The 23,447-nt window shown below is 42.2% G+C and overlaps 1 protein-coding gene across 2 annotated transcripts; it reads left to right on the top strand.

Moving 5' to 3' along the window:
• Positions 1-11,957: 11,957 nt before the first annotated feature.
• On the top strand, positions 11,958-22,908 carry OSGIN1 (oxidative stress induced growth inhibitor 1). Of its 2 annotated transcripts, none has more exons than XM_057364593.1 (6): positions 11,958-12,070; positions 16,275-16,377; positions 18,819-18,955; positions 19,268-19,459; positions 19,790-19,881; positions 20,541-22,908. In XM_057364593.1, the coding sequence occupies exons 2-6, from the start codon at positions 16,293-16,295 to the stop codon at positions 21,517-21,519; spliced, it is 1,485 nt and encodes a 494-aa protein (XP_057220576.1). In that variant the 5' UTR covers positions 11,958-12,070; positions 16,275-16,292; the 3' UTR covers positions 21,520-22,908. The 2 variants fall into 2 exon arrangements, with proteins under 2 accessions (XP_057220576.1, XP_057220574.1); XM_057364591.1 differs by having other exon boundaries at positions 16,272-16,377.
• Positions 22,909-23,447: the final 539 nt, after the last annotated feature.

Genomic DNA, 23,447 nt, shown 5'->3' with positions numbered 1-23,447 from the left:
TTTTTTTTTTTTTTTTTTTTTTTTTTTTTTAAGCTAATAAAACACCCTGAGTGGGGCAATTGGAATAAGGGTAAAGGTAAATGGAGCTTGCTGGCAGATATTTAATGAGTCAGGGAGGAGGAAGCCAGGACACAACTGATCAGCGTGGTCTTATCAGCATGGGTGAGGGCAGCATCCCAGTTTTGTCAGCATGAATAGAACCCTGGAGCTGAAAGGTTAAAAATGTACCTGCCAGTCTCAAACTGGCRTGTCAGAAGTTGTCTGCCCTGCTTTTGTAAAGGGCTAAAAATGTGCAGATGCTAGAGTGGAGAAATTAGAGTCCATCTGTGCTGCTCTCAGCAGCAGTTAAGGGATTTAAAGGGCAGCTGAAGATGTTTCAAAACCAAGAAAGGGATCTCTGAATGCCTGTTTTCACATAAATGGWCACGGCGTGGGGTGGACTGAAGCAGGCTGTTCAGATCAAGTCTGAATTATTTCTGTGGGCTGCTGCTGTGAGCCAGAGGAAGAAAAGACTTGCAGCTATAACTTAAAGAAGAAAGAAGCTGCTACCATAAATACAGCTGCAAGCTGCAAGGTTTCTATAATCTATTTGGTTTTATTTATTAACTCAGTGTTTACACAAACATTTAATACTGTTGCATCATGTAAGGCTGTGTGTTTACTGTATGAGTAGTTGTGCACCTTGTTTTAGTTCTCATGGTTTCTGAGAAGAGTTTGAAGAGGTTGTCTCAGGACAGGTTCGGAGCACATCCATAAGAAATGGAGAGGGACTGSCAGTCCTCAGAGGCATAGGCTGTACTTTTTTAGCTGGTTAGCATTGCTGTGTTTTACCTCTGTAATGAGCTTATAAAGTTTCTGGGCTTTCCTTTGATAGATGTAGGATGGAGGGTAACTGGTATAGCTGATTTCTAGAAAAGGCTTATGCTCATTTTTAATATTAATTGGGATTTTTCCATGCTTAGAAACTCAAGTGTGTTATTTAGAAAAATGTGAAGTCCTACTAGAAAAGCAGCAATCTGATCCTAGTTTGATTAATCTTTGCTTTACCAAGTTTATTCCTAAAACTATGATATGAATGCCTTGGTGCATGGAAAAACATTGTACCTTCTCTTTTATTACAAAGGCATAGTGACGTATTAATTATATAAGAAGGCTAATCAAATGCCCTTGAAATTAATTGGAATGTTTACCTTTGCTTCAACAGGCCTTTCTATTTAGTGTGGCATGACTTGGCTCAGACCCCTCCTAAAAACAAAAACCACAAGATGTTCCAAAAGTAAGGTTTTGGTAATGTTGACAGGCACCTTACTCACCAACAGCCTCCTTCTTGTTGGTGTTTCAGATGAGGAGATTGAGGTGKATAATTAACATGTATGAGCTGTATTTACAAACTGAAAACGTTTATTGTTTTATCCCTTAAAGGCTGATTGCTTTGCTCAACTTGAATGAAACAAGGAGGAAAATATCCCAGTTTTTGTGACAAATGTAAGAACTAACTGGCTACAGTTGTGTGCAAWTCTGGCCGCTATCTTACGGTATCTCAGCTAACAAATTCCCTTTCATCCATCACTGCTACTCAGCCAGAATGAAATCCTTTGTGATACCTAACACTAGATTGTTATAATGAAACTCTAGTTGAATTCAGGCTTGTTTCAATGCATCAGACACTTCTTATGTGWTCTGGGCTTCTTTCAAAACAGCCTCCTGTTGGTAAGGTTGCATAAACCAGCAAGGTTTTGTATGAGGTAGAGAGAGGTGGGACCCACTGGTCTCCCAGCAGGTGATTTCCTCAGGAGACAGGAAGGCATGTCTGGATCTGTGGGGTGGTGTCATTCAAATGSAAGACACCATGGCCTGCATTTCCCAGTTTAGAGTGACTCTGGGGTGAGCAGCGTCCCGTGGGATGGGATGTGCTGTGTGGCACCTCTGTCTGCTGGTGGAAGCTGGTTGCTGCTGAAGCCAGCAAGTTTCCTCCAAGGGGTTTCTAATCAGCTGGAGATGGGTTTGTTTCCCCTAAGGCTCTTTTCTTCCCTCTGCCAGCTGTACCTGGTGAACCTKCCTTCCTGTGCAGGCACATTCTCGTGATGCACCAAACACTCCTGCAGCGGGTTGCTGAAATATCCACTCTGCATCAGTGAATTTGCCAGTATTATTCCCAAAGTGRTATTGGGCAACTGATTTCCAAAGACTTTGGCAGAATCTGTCGAGAGCTGGAGCTGGTATTATGCAGAAAAGGTTTGACATGGAGTTTTGCCTGACTCAGTTGTTTCATYTCCCAGCAGAGTCCCAAATGCAAGCTTTCTGCTCCCTGCCATGATACTTTGGACRAGCTTATACCTGTACCATGGCATGAAGCCATCTTTTGCAAGTTTTAGAAAAGAATGTTGCCTCTTGGATGAAGAAATAAGGAACAATTAAAAAAATAATTTGGCAAGTTTCAGTGAGGAATTTTCGTAAGGAAAAACCCTTGGAGGCAGCATAGTTGTAGCATATGAGTCATCTGAAACACATAACATGAACTGGGTAGTAAAGTAGTCGTCCCCATCTCTGAAAATTAAGTTAATTATTATTTCTACATGATTAGAAAGAGTAGGGGAGAGTGGATAGATGTTTAACAAGTTGACCTTCCAAAGTTCATGGAAGCAATTTCTCAGTACCGGCTGAAGATAAGATCAGAGGCTGTGAGACAAGCATGCCTCCAGAATAAGTGCAGCATACAAAGAGTTTTAACACAAAGTTCAACAAATATGCTGAAACAAATTACTTGTTTTAGCTATTCACATACATAATAGGAAAGAAATGCTTATATATTGAAAAATACGCACATTTTCTGTAGAAACTGCAATTCTGTAGGAAATTGCAACATCTTGGAGAGATGTGAAACTGAGAACTAATGTAGCTATAAAGATGCAGGAATCTCTGTGTCACAAACTGYGCCTATGGAGGCACAGGGATTGCTGGGGGGTTTGGCAAGAATAACTGAGTGCTCTGAGGTGCACTCTGGCCTAGTGATGCTGAAGGCTTTAGCCACTGTAGCAGAAGAGGTGCCCATTTACAGCAGAACATGCCTCAACAGAGCTTGGGTGTGCTCCAGGATGCTGAGGGGACCGACAGATGTCTCGGCCCAAAACGAACCCACTGGGAGCTTGCAAATGTGAATTAATTCCTGGGGGACCATGTGCTCTAACTAAAAAGGAATCTGTATTGTAAACAGCTACCATAAATCACTTAGTCTATTGATTTAGGAAGCTTTAGCACTTGCTAATGAGAGGCTCAGTACTTGTGATCAGGCACAGGAAAGTGTGACACAGGTTGGTTGCCTGTAGCACAGTGAGAAATCCAGATAGTTTTTGTCCTAGAGTAGCCCTATGGGTTCATTTCTTGTCTCTGTTATGGCAATTAATAAGCAGACATTTAATATCTGAACTSTTTCTTTATCTTTAAAAGTATTTAAAGAATTTATTTGATACCCAGTCACAGCTAGGTGTGGGTCAGATGGGATAGATTGACACCCTGTTAAGATTAGAGCTGTTCTTTATATTATTTAATTCTCATTATTTTGTAAGAGGCTTTCTGCTATTACCTGTTCATTTGTGTGCCACYTGTTTATTTGATTGGATGTTTTTCTTTTATGCTACTCTTCTGTGTATTTGAGGTGAATGGTGCAATCTGAGCATGCTCTCAGGATGCAGCTCAGTAATCACACTCAGGCTTTTATTGTGTTCCAAGACTAACAGCAATATGGTGACAGCTGGGCAAGTTTGTTTACGCTTTCCCAAATGTCAGAACRAGGAGAAAGCCATCAAGGCTTTATACTGAATGCACGTCATTTGCAAAATATGAAAGCAGCGCAAAGCTAAGTGGGACTCAAAGTCCTTTAGCAAGGCTTTATGGGAAACTAAAAAAAAAAAATAGGCATTTTCTGAAATTGTATTTCATTTGTATTTAATTTTCATTGTAATTTTTTTGTAAAATTGTATTTCATTTGTAATTTTTAATTCATTGTAAGTTTGTATTAATAACACACTAAAAGGTGCAAAATTTCAGAAGGGATGTATGGCAAGCTTGCATAATTCTAGAAATAAGTGCAACTAAAATTATTTTCTAAAGTTACTTTTGTCTCATTCTATCTTGAAACCAGTGACTACCATAATAATTGACCTCATGGTTGATATTTTTATTCACAGGCTGAACTGATGAGCCTAATGAAGTGCCAGGTGCACTCAGGTACACAGTGGTGGTGCATCTAGTGGGGTTAACACTGCAGTGTGGGTAGCAGACACAGAAAAGCTCTGCTGTCTCAGGCCCAAGAGTCTTGTCTATGTTTCCCGGGCACAACAAGCATGGGGAGGATTTTAGTCATCCTGGACTTTACCTTTGTGCTGCTTTATACCCATTGTRTCCATTCCAGGTGAGTGAAGGGCTCATTACACTCACTTGTTGTGCCTGAACTTTGTCTCCTTCAGATGTGTGTGAATAAGAGCCACTCCTGAGGCAAATCTAGAAGAGACTTTGCATAAGCTCCTCATGAATGCTTTATTCAGGTGAGAGGATAACASCAGATCAAGATCAGGCCAGGGGATGAAGTGCAACAAGAGCTCTTTGAGCTTCTCWACTGTGTTTACCTAAGGCCACCTCCCTCCTGAGGTACCAGGTGAGAACWTGCTTTTTCCCACATRCATGCCCTTCAGTTACTTTGTTGAGGTTTCTTTGTGAACAAGGAGTATCCAGAAAGTCTCCAAGGTTTGCCACTTTTCTTTTTATCAGGCCTGTGGGTGACTGAATTGGTTTGAAGAGCCATCTGTGCAAAGCTTCTGTACTGTCCTATTACTTCACAYTTTTGCACAATTYCTGTGTGTTTTCTTGTRCTCTGGCACAGCTCCAGGCAAGAARGCCTTGCAGCAGAGTAGGGATGAGCTTAAACTTGAATCTAAGGTCATGATAAACAGTCCTGTGGTACTGTCAGCTCAGTGCTAACTGGTAGTGAAACAAATCAAATGCTAGGAAAGGATAGAGGCCAAACCAGATGGTTGATGCATAAACCTGTGATTAGTCTGTGCTTAGATTGCTGGATTAAATGCTTTTCTTCTCATTTCAGTATATGAGATGTGCATCTGAAGAAACTAAAACAGGTTGATAGAGGRGATGGAACAATTTCTGTATTGGGAATAAGTCAGAAGACTGAGAGGAATATAATAGAAATGTATAAATATGAATGCTGTGGAGAGGGAGCAGTTGTGTAATCTCCCTTTAGTATGAGTACTAGAGGCCACATGTGAAATTACTGGGAAGTAGACGAAAATAAATGGAAGGAACTAGCAAGAGAGCAAACCTCACCAGACTTCAGGCAGCTGGCTCGGCTGCAAATACCTGAAGGCAGGGGAAGACAAAAGATGCATCACATACTTGCCCTGTTCTCTTCTGTGGGGGGCTGCTGATGCCCACTGATCAGTGTGGGATATGAGGTTGGGATATGAGGTTGGGATACGAGGTTGGGATATGAGGATGGACCTTTTGAGTCCATCTGGCCTGTCCTGTGCCTGTCCCAAGAGGCACTGCAGGTACAGTGAGCTCTGCTTTCCCAGTGTGAGCACTTGGGCGTGTGTTCAGGCACAGTGAACTCCAACAGCCGAGGCAAGGTCATAAATTTCCTGTGGCATGGCAGAATAGCTGTGACCTGCAGTTATTGCTGACAGATCTGAATGTTACCCTTCAGGGTGGCAGGAGTGCAAAAAAGGCTTTAGATAATGCCCTGGCCAGAGCTCCCAGGGACAGATACCAAAGATAGCCCACGCTTTGGTCACCTTGGTGCCACATCATTCTGCCCTGCCGAGCACATGTCACTCTGGCCTGATAAGGGGAGCCACTCAGCTTCTTCACTGTAAAACCTTGAGGTAAAGAGTCACCCAATGTTACAATGCCCAGCCTCTTTGGCAGAGGTTTTGCTTGATGATTCAAAATTAGCATTTTCACAATCAAGACAAATATTGACTGGGGAACCAGAAACACCTCCTCCATTTCATCTCTGCTTGGGACAACTCCTCTGTGGAAAAAAACAAACTGGGGTGTGCTRCAGCTGGCCTGACAGCTGCCAAAAATGTGAGTGGATTATAAATAAGTTATTTCTCTTGATAGAATAATTATTGGCAAGGGCATAAGGCTAATCCAGAGTCTCTCATCTCTAGTCTAGAAATAGCTTCTTGATAGACAAAAAATAATGCACGCTAAAAAAAGAAAAAAAAAGCCACCACAAAACCCAAACTGACCAACCAACCAAAACCCCAACACAACAATAACAATAAAACATGAACTAAAGTGATACAAGCAAAAATACCCCTGAAACAGGAATTGTAAGGGTTTTTTTGAATCAGATGAGAAACAAGAATAATATCTCTAGTAAAGTTTCTTAGAAAAAGGAAGTACACTTTCAACCAGGTCTTGAGGAAATTGGGTTTTAATCTGATACAACCTGAGTATGTATATTGACAGATAATTCTTGCTACAGCAGCACTGCACACTTGTTTCACTGACCTGTGCTCAGCTTTAAGCTTTGACATGTTAAAAAATGGGTGTCTGTCAGTTAAATGTGGAATTTCAGAAATTGTAATATATTTCTAAACCAAATGCTTTGGRGAATTAGTTACTGAATGGCTTTATTCTTGTGCAGAAAGTCTGTGTCTTTCTTACCTGTAAATCCACTGTGCAAAATCTTTCCAGACCTCATAGTGAATATTTTTTGTGCTCCTGAACCACAGAAATGATCTCAGAATATATGCATATATTTCAAAATAGGACATTCTGTTTTACAAGAAGTGACAGCTCACTTGGTGTTCCAGCCTCCTYAAGCGAGTCTAGAAACAGTTGTCAATTACAGGTGAGAAACCTTGACCTATGAAATAATGTTGTTACACTTTAATACACACTGTTATATTGTGACTAAGTGATAAGATTCTAAAAGATCCTGGTTCACCCAGTTTTATGCAGAATAGTCCCAGGGGACTTGAAGCTTCACTGCTGGCAGTCAGTGTTGCAGCACATGGAGCTACTGTGGAGGGAAATTAGGGTCTAAGAAAATGTTACTGCAGTTGACCTTTCGGTGTGCATGAAAGGGCTTTTAAGAGGAAAGGACTTGCGTGCAAAAACCACTTGGAGATTCTCAGAGACTGTTAAAGACACAGCAGAAAGGAAATGTTGCAAGTCAGWAATATCAGATTGGGTAACCTGGATACAAGCTGCTGTTATCTCTGACAGAATCAGATGCTTAAGAGTAAGATGAAAATAAACCCTGAGGGTAGGAAGCTGCAGGATAACTCTAGTCCAGTCCTTTTCTAAACCTTTACACCTAAAAACCATTGTGGTCTGCTGCAGAAAAGCTTATTTTTCTTTGACCAAATGGAACATGTTGGCTGTGTAGCTCTGGATGCCCTTAGCTGTACAGGTTTCAAAGCCTTTGAGGAACACTATGAAATCCTTTATCTTGATTTCAAGTGACTCATGATCTTGATAAAGAAAACTTTAAAGTTGGGTTACAGAGCTGCAGAATGGCTTAACCTGTRTCAAATAAATTAATTCAAGAAACTCCAAAGGCTTCCTGCAGCTTTGTTTGTTAAAGTTTGTGTTACTGAGTTTAAACGAGCTCACAGCATCACATGCTCCGTTTCCAGCTTTGAATTACTTGCTTGTATTTGAAAACTACAGTTTTGCCCTAAAGGAAAGWGTGTACAGAGAAGATGCTCAGTGCTCACAGTTCACTGTACCTACAACTTCAAGTTTTCTTCTCTGTTCATTATTCCACCCAAGAATGGATGAGCATTAACTTCTGTAGGATGTTTTGTGCTTTGGGGTACATGCACACACCATAATATTATACAGCAGTTTACTAAATTAATCAGTTCCTAAATGCCCATGTAGTCTAAAAGAACATTACTAAACACTGACTGTGAGACTGTAGAAGCTAAAGGCTGTATCTTCAAATGATGCAGCTATCTGGAACTCATGTAAATATTTAGGAATATATTGACATTAAGATAAGTGGAAAATTCCCTACCAGTTTCATGTGTAGTTTAATCTTTGACTAGGTCATGGCTGCTGTTTGTTTGACATGAAAGTGCATGTGTTTACTTTTTCCCCAAAATATCAATGTGGAGCTCATGATGGAGTCTGAAGGCAGAGCATATGAGCTGAGCTTTCCTCTGCATTTTGCATTTGGGCCACAAAGAGTTTTCCAGTCCTGGGAAACAAGCATGGCTGTAGTTCCTGGAGCCTAAGGACTGCACCTCTTTGCATCCTACTMGTTTTTCAAAGGAAGCACATGTGCTGGGAAGCAGAAAGCACCCTAGATTTGGCTGTCATCCAGCATCTGAGGAGGGAAATGGTGATTCTAAGGAAATGCCTGCACAGCCACTTGGCACTCTGCTGCTTCTCTACACGGATGCTTCACATGGAAACTATTCTTGAAAAATATCCACTGATACCTGATAGTATTGCACTTGCTAGGAGCATCTCTTTGAGGGTCTAATAGGGGCTATCCTGATCACTGCTGGTGCTCTCTGTTCTTGCTCCCTTACCTGGTGTAGAGGAGGTGTGAGATATCCCAGTAAGGCCCTGCACTGCTCACTGCAGTGCCCACACCAGCCCTTACTGCACRCTAGCCAAGGGTATGGCTGCATGAATGCAGACTGCAGAGCTTCACAGCCCTTCTGAGCACTGGGATTGTTTATTTTTAACAGTTGTTTTCAAGACAAAGTGGTGGATGTGGCTGATGCCCTTGGCCAATGAAGACTGGTGAAAATCTTTGGTTTCATCTCATCGCTTTAGGAAAGCAACCCGCTTGTAACAGACAGGGAATGATTTCAAGGTAATGAGCTGAAAGCATGGAAAAGCAAAAATCACCATTTAAAAATAGTTCCAGCAAAATGTAAGGTTTTGCTTTTTATTCCCCTCAATTTCCCAAATTACTAAGACAAAACAGTTTCAATCATTTATCTGACTGGGAGGTCAATGTTCCTGTGAACAACAAAAGGGTGCAGTGAACCTTTGCTTCTCTTCCCTTGGACCCAGCTGCCTAAACACTGCAAAAAGAGGTATGAACACAGGACAGATATGGCCTTGGCAGGGACATGGGAAAGTTAGGACATGTGGTCTGGGCCAAATCTTTCTTTAGAGGAAGCCATGTGAAAGCACAAACACATGTAGGAAGTCACAAGTTTAACTGAGAGCAGAACGGGGTCTCATACTTKCAGAGTTGCCTAAGCTGCTTTTTTGGTCAGACCTAACAGTTGTCTGGGATTTCCAGGCTTTTTTACCTCTGTCTTTAGCAGAACAAGTCACCTATTTCAGACACCAACTGCTCTCAGGGTGATATGGCCACAGCTTGGTGCTTCTGATTGGGTCAAGGCTCAACATTTACAGGGGACATGATGGGGTCTGGGTTGTGTTGTTGGTGACAAATGTGGGTTTTCTTAAGTTGAAATGAAAAGAAACCAGGTAAATTGTTACAGTATTGATATCCAACCACTTATTATCATTACATATGGGGGTTCTGGTTTGGGAAATACAGCTTWAAGCTTTCCTGACTGATAAAGGTGGAGATGCTTTRGGCAGCAACAAAGTGAATTTGGGTTTTTGGTACTGCAYAGAGACCATATGGAACCAAAATACTTGATCAGATTTCCAAACACTTGATTTTGTATTCTGTCTTAGATTAAATGATCTGCATTCCGTGTGTGTGTGTGAACTGAACACTTAATATTCTCTCAGGCAGAAAACATGCAGAATTTTAGATTTCTATTTTACCATAATTGAGAGAAACATCAAAGCACTGCTGTGGCGCATGGAGGATCACACTGGGAGTGTTYCTCTCATTATGAAAAACCAACAGAACATGAAGTTCTATGAGTGAAACAATGTAGTGTGCCAGGATAATTTAGCACAGAGTGTGGTACACCTTAAGGCTGGCTAGAGGGAAGGGTGGATGCTGCAGAGGTGCTGTAGGAAGGGTTCTGCCACRAGCTGTCAGCAGCAATGAATTCTGACACCAGAGTTTAAGCTCCCTGAATCAGGAGACAGCAGAATCAGAGCTATCTGACAGGTTTCATGAGTAGGAGGTGGACAGGTAGAGCTTACATAACTTGAGGTGAGAAGTCAATAAGTAACAAGGAAAATTCTTTCTAAGGAAAACAGGGTTGGTTCAGGTGCAAAATGTTGCCCAGAACAGTGCTATGGCTTTGTCCTTAAATCTGTGCACCAAGAAAATAGCTTTGTCATTTCAGAGAAACAAAAAAAAAAAAAGAATTGTCTGTGTTTGTAGGTCAAGGGCTGGCTGCAAGGCCAAGTGCAGATTGCTCAATTACTTCTTCTTCTAGAAAGTTTATGTTTAGGGTTGGGCTGAATCATTTGTTTGTGGTCAAGGTACACAAGGAGAAACAGTTACTTTGATAGATGTATATTCCATGTGATGTGTTTGTTGGGATATCAATAAAAAAGAAGCTCCCAAATTGCTGTGTTCAATGATATTWTTGTRCAAGCAAAWAARGGACAGTGGGTTATTGTACATGAACATTTTCCTGTAAARAATTGTACTGTGCACAAAACTATGACAGATCTTGTGGTTTTGGAAAGACATCYCRGGTTTRTTAGCAAAAGTAATACAGATTCTACTTTTATAAATTCTAGCAGGAGATTTCCTGCTAGATCTCCTATTTTTGTATRTAGAGGGCAACTTTATTTCTGCAGATTTGCACAAGTAGGAAGCATTCCTTATTTTCCTTATTACAAAGCCTGCCAAAGCATCATATATGGTTTTCTCTTGTGTCTATGGTATCAGCAAGTATGGACTTGAGCATCTTTGTTCTACGATGTTTGACACGCAACACTGCAATATGTTGAGACAGATTTGAAAAACCCAGTAACAAGGCAGTCTTAAATCACCTAAGCAAACAAATGCYTTATTTTCTCTGAAAACTTAATTTTTTCTTGACTGACACGGGCACATTAGTAACATGCCAAATAATATCTGAATAATGCATACGAAAGCCTTTGCTGTCAAAAAATCAGTRTGAGTTATTTAAGAGCTCTCTGCAAATGCTACCTTGGATAAAGGCCCAGGAAACTTGAAAGAGTCCTTACCCCCCTTCTCCCCCACTTCAGTCTGACAGTATTTACTGAGTCAGATATTTCGAAGGGTAGTTAAACTTTGATTTCATTTTTGAAACAATGGCTTCACATTTATTAAAAAAACTTACTCTGGTGGAATTAAAATAGAGCGTTATATTCAATATTCTGCTCTGATGTGRGTCGTGAGAGTAGAGAAATCCTTCTCATGAACTGCTTTTATCTTTTAGATCACATGAATGAAAGTATGCATCTTAACTGCGTATCAGCAGTCCTGATTTCCTGGAAATTGTGGCTTCCAAACAGATGGTCTCAGAGATAAACATGYCCTGCATTTACTACTTGAACTGAGCTCTTTGGCATAAAGGTATTTAATTTGTGAAGGGCACTTTAAATTTAGCACACTAGATCGATTATTCCCTGAATTGAGTAAGATACCTTGGATGAAACCCCKGGAAGGTTCTGAGTTTTACAGGAAGCACTGTGACTCATTTTACTGCTACTGTGCAAAAGGCTTATAACACTTTACCTCACTGAAGAAAAAGAAATATAAACTGAAATCAGTATTTTCAGACCCACTACACATCCATGATGCCCTGAGGGTTAAAAATGGAAATATTTGCTCAATGCAGGACTTTTGCCATGCATGGCTCCTGTAAAGCTGCTTTTGCTGCAGTCACAAGTCAGCTGAACATTACTAAGGAAGTTCCCTGCATCATTCATTCAAAGYCGGGATGGAATATTCCTGCTGACTCATGCTTATGAGTCTTTTCCTTGCTCCGCCTCCAGTCACTTTGGCTCCTCCTCTGCTCTCTTGTTGCTGGTTGCCTACTATATTTAAACAGCTGTCTGAGAGCAGACAGGCGATTCCAGGCTCTGGAATCTAGTTTGGTTGGCTCTCCTGACTGTACAATCATTTTCATAAAGATCCCACCTCTCATCAGACCTGCTGCTAAAGGTAAGGAGGCTCCAAGTAAGCACAGAGAGCTCTGTCTGGTGTACCCTGACATCCGTTTCTGAGTGTCACAGGGGTGTTCTTAGAAAGGTGTTGTTACATGCCACAAAGTTGAATTTTTTTCCACATACTTTGATTGTGTTTGCGGGATAACTGGTTTGACATTTAAGAGTGATAATGCAAGAAAGGAACCAATTTCTGAAACTTGTAGGGAAGTATAAAATGTGAAAGCTGTCAAGATCTCTGCTTTTTTTTTTAAAAAAAAAAGTATTAATCAATTAAATACTAAACWGGTGAAACAAAGGGGTTGATGCAGACATGGAGCTAAAGAAAGCTATTGTTACAATGTTAATGTAACAATATGTTACAATTAATTGTTTATGTTAATATGTTATTATAATTAATATGTTACAATTTGTGTTAGAATTGTTCTTTAAAACTGGTGTTGTGGCAGCTCTTTTAATYTCCCCCAGTATTTATACCCTGACTGCATTTCTCTCTTGAACTCTCCCCATGTGCTGTTCAGGCCACACTTGGTGGTTCTTAGTTTAGCAAAATCTCATGGCTGTTGCAAAGCTACTTTCACGTGGCTGATGTGACCTGGCTTTTTATTTCTCTAAAGATCACAGAGTGTCGTTGCCTTGCTAAATGTATCTTTGCTTTTTCATTTGYTCACTTAAAACCTGTTTTAGTCTTGCAGCCTGGAACTAGTAAAAGCCACACTGACCAACTTTGTGAGTTATAGTCCCTCTAGACATGAGGCTGTRTCAGGAAGGTATGCAGAGTTTGGCCCAGAACGAGCTGGGTGCTTTTCAGCCAGAAACAATTATGTAACATCACACAGACACTGGAATGCTTTGGAAGCAGCAAGAAAAGTTGTGAAACTTGCTGCATTCTCCCAAACGAAGAGAAGGAAAGGGACATCCATTTAAAGTGGGAAGCCCAAAGCAGAAGCCAAACTCAGTGTCACTAAGCCAAGTGTGAGTGCCCAGCAGCCTATAGTACCTAAAAGGAGAGTGAGAAGAGCAGTCTCGAGTTTCTTGCTGTCTCAGGCTTTTTCCTGATGCTGACAAGTCCAGTAGAGATTTGAAATGAACTTCACTGTCCTGTTGCTGTCCAATATCCTCTGCAGGAACAGGCTTTCCTCTGCCACACTGTATTAGCTGTGCAGGTTATCAAGGTATAGGAGTCTAAGACTAAAAAAAAAAAAAAAAAAAAAAAAAAAAAAAAAAAAAAAAAAAAAAAAAAAAAAAAAAAAAAAATTAAACAATCCACCTTTATTTCTAATGGCAGCAAAAGTGAATGTTTGGTCTGAAACTAAAATGCCTGAGATGCTCTGAGTTCAGCTTTATCCCCCGCAGCCAAACCTTTAGCCTGCAGGATGGGGAATAGCTATAAATGGGTTCAGCACCTAATTCACTTTCTATTTAAAAAAAATAATTAATAAGGATGATTTATAGAGTTGGCAGCTATAGGACGTGAAAGGGGCTTCTCCCATTTATAGAGAGATGCTAGGATAGTTAATCTTGTGTTGATAAAATTGTCAGTGCCAAACCTTCAGGAAATGAAGTGTGTAGCACTAAAATGTCATTAGGGATTTTGTGAACCCAGATATTGAATAAATCCTTGGCTAAAAATTGTCACAAATGCTCACAGATCCGATAATTTTGTCAGACTAACAATTGTGCTCCTCTAGCTATTAAAGTTTGCTTTAATTCCAGAAAATGCTCCTCTTTCGTGTGACAGAAAGGTACGGAATGGAGGGGGAGGAGGGTGAAAGGAGGGAGTTATCAGTGAGCTCGCGGCTGCTGGCTCTTGCTTTATCAGGGTGGAGAAGGGAGGCACAGTGCGATGGCCAGGAGCCAGGCCTACCTCCCTCTCGTGTAAACAGGACTGCCAGGATGTCTGCTCTCCTGCCTTGTGCCTTTTTTGTCCCCTTCAGGCTCCCCCAGACAAACCCTGGCACAGAGCAGCATGACTTTGTGCTCCCGCCTTACAGACGGGCTGCACTCGTTATTTCTGTGCTGGCTCCGCTGCTGCCCTGGAACTGCTGCCGTGTGCTCTGGTGGGGTGGTTCAGCAGCCCTTGCTTCCAGTGAAAATCCCACGGATGTTGCTGGGATACCACTGCCTAGGATGCACATAGTTTTTCTGTGCATGCTGCTGCAGGGAGTTATGGAGCAGAAACCTGGAAGATTGCTTCCAGAGGTCTTGCTTTCCTCTTCCAGACTCCCAGAAGTTTCACAGAAATAAGATGTGTACTCTGTCTTAGGAAAAAAATAATAAGAACTTTTCTTGTTGTGTAATACAGTCATGGAGAGGGGGTTATTTGTTATCAGGGAGAAGAAATTTCTGCTGACCTGCAGCTGGATGCTGTAGTTACTGGTTTGGGGGGATCACCTTGCTGGTCACACCAGTGTCCTGTTCCTTTGGTGTCTCTTGTAGTCTCAGGTGCTAGTGCTGAATTCTAACAATTGCAACTCTGGAACTTTGTGGGAAGAAATTATTTGGGGGTAAATTTACACCACAGCCTGCTGAAAGGTGGTGGAGTTTTGGTTAAAGTGGCAGAACCTACCCAAAAGGCTGGGGASATCCTTGGATGGTTGGGCTGTGCTSTCACAGCTTCCAGGGCTGGGATAAATGTGCCCTAAGGGGAGTTCACCTYCTGTAGTGAATGCWGCTACCTTTGAGTCTCAATTAAATTGGGAATGTAAGYTTCCTTGAGACCCARCTCTCTTCAAAGCTAGATGCTTCAAATTACTTAAATTAGAAAGCACARCTATTATGACTTTAAGTGGYTCGTGCCCTGTCAGRCAAAATGCAGGAGCRTCTTAGAATAATGCTTAAGTTAAAYGGTAGCAGGCAACCAGTAARTGGAACTAAACTGTGATCCAGAAATGTGATCAAAGCTGCTGGTTTTGAATTAATCTTGTGAGCCTTATGTGATGAACCCAATCCTCTTGRAACAGAACTGTGGAGCCCAGCCATGGCTGTGTATGGGTGTGTATGAGAATTGTCACATCCTTGCAAGCAAATGCACTTACAAACCTCCTGCTTGAGCCTGGAATCTGCAAATTGTAAACTTGCTGCTGGTTTCCTGGCTGCCCATTCACTGACCAGGGTCCTATGCTGTGCTGGAGTTGCTGTGATGTAAATGTCAGGCTTAAAGAGGGCATTACACTTGTAGGAAGACATTTGCTGCAATGCCTGTGTCAAAGGCAGTGATGTGCCAGGCCTTATGGAAATGTGCAGTGTGCTTGCCAAAGACCTTTCTGCACTTGGAAAAGGGTGTGGAGAGCATGGCCCAACTGAGCAAAGCCAGGCCATTCATGGATTTTTGCTTAGCTTTCCAAAATGAGAATCAGGTTTTTATAAGAGAGAATTTTTTCTGTAGAATAACTTGAAAGCTTATGCTGAATTTCAGAAATCTAATGTTAATTGTGGTAAAATAACTTCTCTAGGTTAGTGACCGTAAAGTTGAATTCCGTGGAAAACTAATGAAGTAATTATTTGACATGGTAGGATTCCTGCAGGAATGGGGAAAGCATTCACTCTTCATTGARTRTCTCCMTAATGATTAGTTTTTTAGATTCCAYTCTAAYGACACCTTCATCTCCAAGATAATGATGGTGTGTATTTTGTTCAAAGACTTGTTGCTTACTTGTTCAGACCTAGAACTCTCCTTTTTCTGGAAAATCTACAAAGGAGGTTCCAGACCTAAACTAGCACTTCCCAAAAAACCCCTGTAGCGATGGAATGGTACCTATTTGAAAATGCAGCCAGATTTGCAGCCTTTGGGCAGAAGTCTTGAGTCAGGTTTACTTTCCTTATCAGTAAATGCACAAGTTAACTTTAAAGAGTCTTTGTAATAATGATGCAATTTTCTACACAGTGTAGTCAGAAGTGAAGTTTGTATTAAAAACCTGCAACACTTCATTTGATGTAGTCAGAGGGTTACTAAAATTGTTCTCTCCCCATTTCATGKCACATAATCAGAGAATCATCCTTTGATTTTGGGGTCAGGAGAAGAAAAAGATAARGAGCTCTGTCCTGAGTTTGGAAGTGTAATGTGACAGTCTGCAGTTCAAGGGTAATACTTTTGATTAGCCTGTGGACTGGAGAAAGTCTTGCAGGGTTTTTCTTGTTTGTGGGGTTTTTTTTTTTTTGTAAAAAAAGGCAAATAATTCAAAACTTATTTGTTTCAGCAGGTACATTCCAGAGCATAAATGCTTCCAGACACGAAGATGTATCCCTTATCAACCAGACCCTCAARTAAGAGTGGGCTCAAGACACTGCCTGTTGTGATCATAGGTAAGCCTTCTCCTGCCAGCATTGCTGTGTTCTCTCATGCTGTTGTTGCCTTGGACTTGCTGTCTTTAACTTCTGCTCCTCATGTTCTCACTCAAACAAGAAATGTCTGACCACTGTTTCTGCATTCTTCCCCAAACAGCCAAACTTCCTGTAATACTGAGAGAAAGAGCACTAAGAGTTGTGGGAAGTGGAGAACAAGATATTTGACAAACTAAAATGCATATCTATCTTTAATGGTCAAATTGATAACCTATTTTGCATCAGCTCATTAGGGCCTGTTTTTTTTTTTCTCTGTTGGATATTTGGAAAGATTTGAAATCTTTTTGGTTCAGATAGTTAATCAACTTGCTGAGTTTATCTGTAGATCTTGAATTGAGGGTAGGTTTATGTGAGTTTTTTCCCCATTATGTCTGTTTAGAAAGTACTCCAGATGCTGTTACAGTTTCCTGAAACTTTCAGAGATTTCTTTTAAAACGTGAGTCAGCTACAATGATTTTGAACAGATTTAATAGACTAAAAGAAAGCAGTTTTCTACCAATATAAGAAACCAGGTTATCTAGTAACTGTCTTGTCTCCTTTGCAAGAGGGAGCTTTGCAGTGTGAGGTGATTCTTGGAGCAAAGTTCAAGTAATGATGTCATTGCCTTCCCTCTGACTGMCCATGAGCTGTGCAGGAGGGCAGTGTTGGACCCTGCTCATCTGAGCTTGTGTTCCATGCCTGGCAGAGCTGGGTTCCCTCCTTATCTGGCAGCGAGTTCAAAGCACMCGAGAGAGCTGCTCCAAGGTTAGAGCACTGCATAAATCACCCCTGATCCCTGCCAACAGCACCTTTGACAAGGATACTACTACACCAGGTCCTTGTCTGAGAGGGGCTTTGTGCTGCTCAGTTGTACAAGTCTCTAGGGTTGGGAATGAAGATATTTGGGCACCTCCCYAGTGCACCTGTCCGGGGATCCAGGGCAGAGATGTCACTACAGCCTCAGAAGAGCCAGTGTGAAGCTGTGCCCTCGGGGGAGGCTGTTGGACTGAAGCAGCCCAGCTGTTTSACTGCAGCTGGACACTGCATGAAGGTTTGAGCAGCTTCCCCAGGCCCTGCTCCAGGAAGGCTGTGTGTTCCCTCAGCTGTGCAGTGCTGGCAGCCTCATGGAAGAGTTGCTCTGGAAAATCGCTCAAGCCCCAGCTGTTCTTGTGACCATCCATATTGAGCTTAGCTGTGGCTCAGGGTAAATCCTCTGTGTGTAGCTGCTGAGTGTTGTGCACTCAGGTGGTGAAGTTTGACTCAGGTACCCCCCTGCACCTCCTAATGCAATGTAGTAACCTGAGATTTGTTCTATTTTACTATAGCTGCAGTTTGGTTTGGTTTTGATGCCTGTTGCTGTTGGTTTTGGCTAACTTTCCTGCAAGTGGAATATTCTAGACACTGACTTGCAGCTGCTGCTCCGTGCTGAGCACAGCAGACTTTGTCCCCAGCTATGACATGTTCTGCCTTTCACACAGCTCACTGCTAGCTTTACAGCCCTGACCTCCCTCTTTCTGYGATCCTCAAGGATCAGCCTTTGCTCCAGTTGCCCAGGCACTGTGTCAACAGGCTGCTGTCACTGGGGCTCTCCTCCCCTGTTTGTCACTGCACTGTCACATGAATGTTGGTTGCACAGCAGCCARACAGGCTGACACTTCATTATGCAGACACTGTAAAGCATTAAACACTGTAAAGCATGGACAACAGCCATGGGTAAACCTTCTACAGTCTGCTCTCACTGGGCTGGGGAGTCACATCTRTCTGGTTTTCTCACTGGCTGTTGGGTGGTCAGCAGAAGGAGTTCAGCCATCCAGCAACCTGTTCAAATGCTGTATTCTGAGGATTTGCCTTGGCATGGCAGAGAGCCCTTTTCCTTAACACACTGCAGTACCATGGTAGGACAGGTTCCCATTTGAAAGTGTACTCAAGTCCTGTTAGTCAAAGCTGCTATTGTCAAATATCCCTTAAAAGATGGAATTTCTTGCTGAGAAGAGCTGGTTCCCCTTCACTTCAACAGTCTCTCTCTTGTCTGGATCTTGTATYCTGTGCACAGTGAACTACTCTGCACTGGTGTGAAATGTTTTTCCAGGAGAACTGAGGCCCCTGGTCAGTACAGGATGAGTTTGTAAACCTCTGAGTTTAGAGAAATATCTCCATTCATCACCATGCTAGACACTTCAAGTGTCAGGTGAGGTTAGACTGATTTATTTAACCCGATGTCTTTTCAGCATGTTCTGAGCACCTTGCAATGCAGGTGAGAAGGAGAAAGGTAAAATGACTCCCCCAGCTCCATCCAATAGGTCAGTGGTCAACCTGAAATAGGAGTGTCATATCTTTTAAATTGGTCTTGATATTAGGAAGCTAGCTTCTGAAAGAAATGCTCTATCTGCAGGAGTATAAATTCCTCTCCATTGTCTTTTCAGGGAATGGACCTTCAGGCATCTGTCTGTCATATTTGCTGTCAGGTTACACCCCTTACTTCAAAAGACACTCTGTTCATCCTCATCCTATTCTTCAGAGGAAACTGGAAGAGGCACCAGAAGTCTCCATTTTGGACCAGGTTTGTATAAACAGTATGACATCCCAGTACAGCATCCCASGGGTGTATCATAACTGATARCCTCRTTTGGATTTTCAAAGCACACAGACAGAATGAGCCTTAAGCAAATTTTGCTTTGTAATCCAGACCTCCTTGTATGAAATGCCAGCATTGCTGTTAAGATCCTCGAGGTAGGCCTCGGGCAAGAACAGGTCTGTGTGCCAGTAAATGAGCTTCCAGCAGAGCAAACCCACTGGTTAGAGATCCTGGAGTAACAAACAGTCTGCTGTGGGCACTACATGCACTCTGAGCATCTGCTCTGCCTCTCTTTAGGATTTGGAGTATCTGTCTGAAGGYTTGGAGGGACGATCCCACAGCCCTGTGGCTCTCCTGTTTGATACTCTTCAGCGTCCAGACACRGACTTTGGTGGGACAGCAGAATCTGTGCTCACCTGGTGGCAGGAGCCTGACAGAGCCATCCCCCACCTGGTCCTTGGCAGAAATGCTCCTGGAGGTGCCTGGCACGTAAGTGAATTGGAGCCAGTTGGGGTCTGTGTGTTGTAGAACAGCCAAATGTGTTGACTGGCGAGATAAAAGCTCCTCTAAAATGCCAGTCAGCCACGTTAGATTTTATATTTATAGACAACTGCAAGTTTAAAAGACAAACAAGCATGAGAGGCCTTTATATTTCCCATCTCTTGTTCTTTTTGGAAAACATGGGTGGTTTTTTCCATGACAGCAGATCAGAGGAAATTACTGGTGTCATGATCTGTGCCATACTGAAACATGAAAAAGTTGCCTTCCACTTTTTACATTGAAAAAATTAAAGTAATTTTTCTCTGCTTCTTGTTCCAGTCTATAGAAGGCTCTATGGTTACCCTGAGCAGAGGGGAATGGATGGGACTGCCAGATCTCCCTTTCAAAGAATGGTTGAAGCAAAAGAAAAGGTAAGATATCCATGGTGTCGTCATTTGCAAGCATCTGGAAATTTTTAGAGAACCTGGAATAAACTTCTTGAATGTAGCTACTCATCCATTATGGATGATGTCAGTGAGAGAAAGGACACCCTCCCACACCCCRAGTCCATTCTACATTGAGTGATTCATATAAAGTTGTAATGTTGCTTGGAATGTGTCCTTCTCCACACCCACTGGGAAAATGAATCAGTGACCATGAGTTCTGAGTAAAGCTTGAAAAAAAAAAGCATGGCCACCTGGCCGCTGCTGTCCCTAGTGATAAATAGAATCAGTTCAGCTACTGTGCAATCTCTGAGGTGCTTCTTCTTCTGGCACATGTAACAATTAGTCTTCAGAAGTTCAGGAGTTAAAAATGGAATGGGAGCAAGATATTAGAGGAATGCTTAAATATACAATCATGCTCTCGGGGATGGAATTAATGCCAGAGAAAGCTGCTTCTGTCCAGCAGCTTCTGGACCTGACTGGTAGCTCTATATAACAGGAATAACTTTGCTGAAATTGGGGAAACTGGATCAGTCTTCTCTGGTAGTGCCAGGATAGATGGCTCTAGGATACATTCAGTGGAAGAGGRGACAAATTCCAGTCTCTTACTTAACTGCTGCTTGACCTTTGTTTCTGCTCTGTTGCAGAGGCCTCAGAAACAATAGAGCCACAGCACAGGACATTGCTCAATACTACCAACACTATGTGAWGAGGAAAGGACTGCACAAGAATTTCAAATGTGGCACTGTTGTGACCTCTGTGAGGAAAGTGGGCACAGAGACCAGAAAAGATCTGCAGGAGGATGRTGACTCACTCTGGAGCTCCAATGAGCAAAGGGCAGAGGTGTTTCAGGTGGATGGWTTTTTCAAAACTATGGAAGGTGATAAGGAGCCCTTCTCCATCTATGCAGAGAATGTGGTCTTGGCTACAGGAACGTACGACAATCCCACCTGGCTCGGGGTCCAGGGAGAAAACCTTTCCTATGTCCACCACCAGCTGTCTGCCCTGGAAGAAGCAGTGAAGAACAACAGTGTTGGCATCATGTCAGATCCAGTCTTGATTGTAGGTGCTGGTCTGACAGCTGCTGATGCCATTCTCTTTGCTCACCACTGCAATATCCCAGTAATCCATGTTTTTCGGAGACGAGTCAGCGATCCGGGCCTGATTTTTAACCAGCTCCCCAAAATGATGTACCCYGAATACCACAAAGTCCATCAGATGATGAAAGAACAGACAGCTGCCTGTGCTGGGCCCTATGAGCGTTACATCAGCCTTCCTGAGCATCACGTGCTCTCCTTTGGCAAGGACAAGAAATGCATCTTCCAAGACAAGAATGGCTGTCAGAAAGCTTATAAAATTTCCATGGCTCTTGTTCTGACGGGCTCAAACCCCAACCTCTCCTTTCTGCCAAATGATGGCATTGACCTGGCAATGGACAGTGAGCAGCCARTCAATCCCAAGAGGAATCCCATAGATGTGGATCCATTCACCTATGAATGCACTCAGGAGAAAGGGCTCTATGCTCTGGGACCTCTGGCAGGAGATAACTTTGTTCGCTTCGTGCAGGGAGGGGCTCTGGCTGTTGCCAGCTCTCTGTTAAAGAAAGCCAACAAAAATCCCCCCTAACGAAAATCCCCAACCCTTTATTACCTGTGTCTGGATGGCTTAGTGCTCTTTCCATGGAGCAGCAAGTCATCTGATTGGTACTTCCTCAAATCTAAAGCCCATTGCTGGTGTTCTCCAAGGTTCTACAGAGAGTTAAGTTCTTGCTGGGAGTTACTCGAGAAGATTAAGTGACCAAATTCAGGGTGGGTTTCTCACACAGCAGTATCTTCAATTCCTGGGAATTCAGCTCCTTTTCTGCATAGCTGTGCACGGTTACTGGGACTGAATCTTGTGCCTGGAAAAGCAAGGGGCAAGATAGGAATTGCTCTTCTTTCTAGGTGACTGAAAATTGGATTGAGGAATCAATGCTAATTATTTTCAGATAGCAGGCTCACAACACTGTGTCTGTTGGTGCCTTACAGTGTTTTGTCAATGAAACAAAGTAAACTGACCTGGTTTTATTTGCTCCTGTGRTTTGGCTGTATGTTCTTGTTAGAAATCACTGACAGCTGCTGCAGGTACCTCTTTGGCACATGAAGGGATCCTCTGCAAGTAAAAACTGACAGGCAAACATCCTAAACTATTGTCTCACTGACACCAGCAACAAGTAATATGTGATATTAAAAAAAAAAAATCAAGAGATTCCTGTGGTGGGTTTTTCTCTTTCCTGAAAAGGAATGGTAGTGATTTKTAGACACTTGGTTTGCCATCCTACAGCTTCCTAAAATGAAATTCCTAAATTCTAAAACTGCAGTAGCCAAATTCTTGGCAGYTGCTGTAGAGACAAACACAACTGAAGGGGAGCTTCTGGTCTGTCTTGGAGCTGCCCAGGTACTGTATGGRGCTTCTGCTGCACAGAGTACCTTGGAAAGGTGCAATATGTTATATACTGGGTGCATTTCTAATGTATTATGATTTTTTTTAAAAAAAATACTATTTTGTATAAGAGGGGAAATGGCACAGTCACTTTTTGGTAGCTTTATGCTATATATATATATCTCAACTTTTTTATACTGGCCTTTTAAAAGATTTTTATTGGCAGWCTATTTTGTTACAGTTTTTCAGTCAGTGTTCTGAATGAGCTGGGCTGGATGGGAATGATGCCTTGTGTTGCAAACAGAGCTTTTCAACAGAGCTAMAGGGCCTTTCATACCTCTCACAGGAAAAATTGCAGTCATAGCTAATTTTATTTGATGTAAAGACAGACTGCTCCCTGTGCTGCACTGAAACTCACTGACATCACAAGTCTCTGAAAAACTGAGTGTAATGAGACAGTAGCTCTCTGTGAATGAATTGGCCTCAAGTTGAGATGTGGGAGGAGCTTGTCTGTGGTGTTACTGTTTCACACTTGAATATTTTTTCTGACTGACTATTCTTGTATGAAACTTTCCAATAAAGTAATTTCATACTTACCTTGTGTTTATTTTAACTGTGAATCTCTGACCCAAAGAAGATCTAATGCACTGTTCATCACCTTCCTAGTGAGTACCAGGGCATGGTTTGTGCCTGCTGAATCCTTCGCCCCTCTGTTCCCTAGGAGGACCCTATTGTGAATTTGCTCTCTGTGTATGTTTGTCTCTCCCATAGGATGAGGAACCCTTGTGAAGTGCTTTGGCCATGTCAGTCTCTTGTGAGGCTCAGACAAAATGCCAAACCAGGCTATTTGCCAAGCTTGTTCTTCCCTGGGGGATCTTATATCTCTTTCCTGTTCACCTGCTATCTCTTCCTGTCTGCAAAAAAATCCCAAATTACAGCCTGGACCAGTAAGTCAGCAAGACAGTTTAGATCAGAAGGGACATTTGAAGGTCTCTGGTCTAACCCTGCTAAGACAGGGCACACTCTGAAGTTAGGCCTGGTTTCTCAGTGCCTTTGAGTATTTCCAGGATGCAGATTGCAATATCAAATTTGATTGCCCTGTTCAACATTTTAATACCTTTGCTGTTGAGATG

Source organism: Malurus melanocephalus, unplaced genomic scaffold (genome assembly GCF_030028575.1).
Source record: "Malurus melanocephalus ecotype Western Australia unplaced genomic scaffold, MMel_1.1 scaffold_40, whole genome shotgun sequence".
Classification (NCBI taxonomy): domain Eukaryota; kingdom Metazoa; phylum Chordata; class Aves; order Passeriformes; family Maluridae; genus Malurus; species Malurus melanocephalus.
This window is presented reverse-complemented; position numbering and strand designations above follow the sequence as displayed.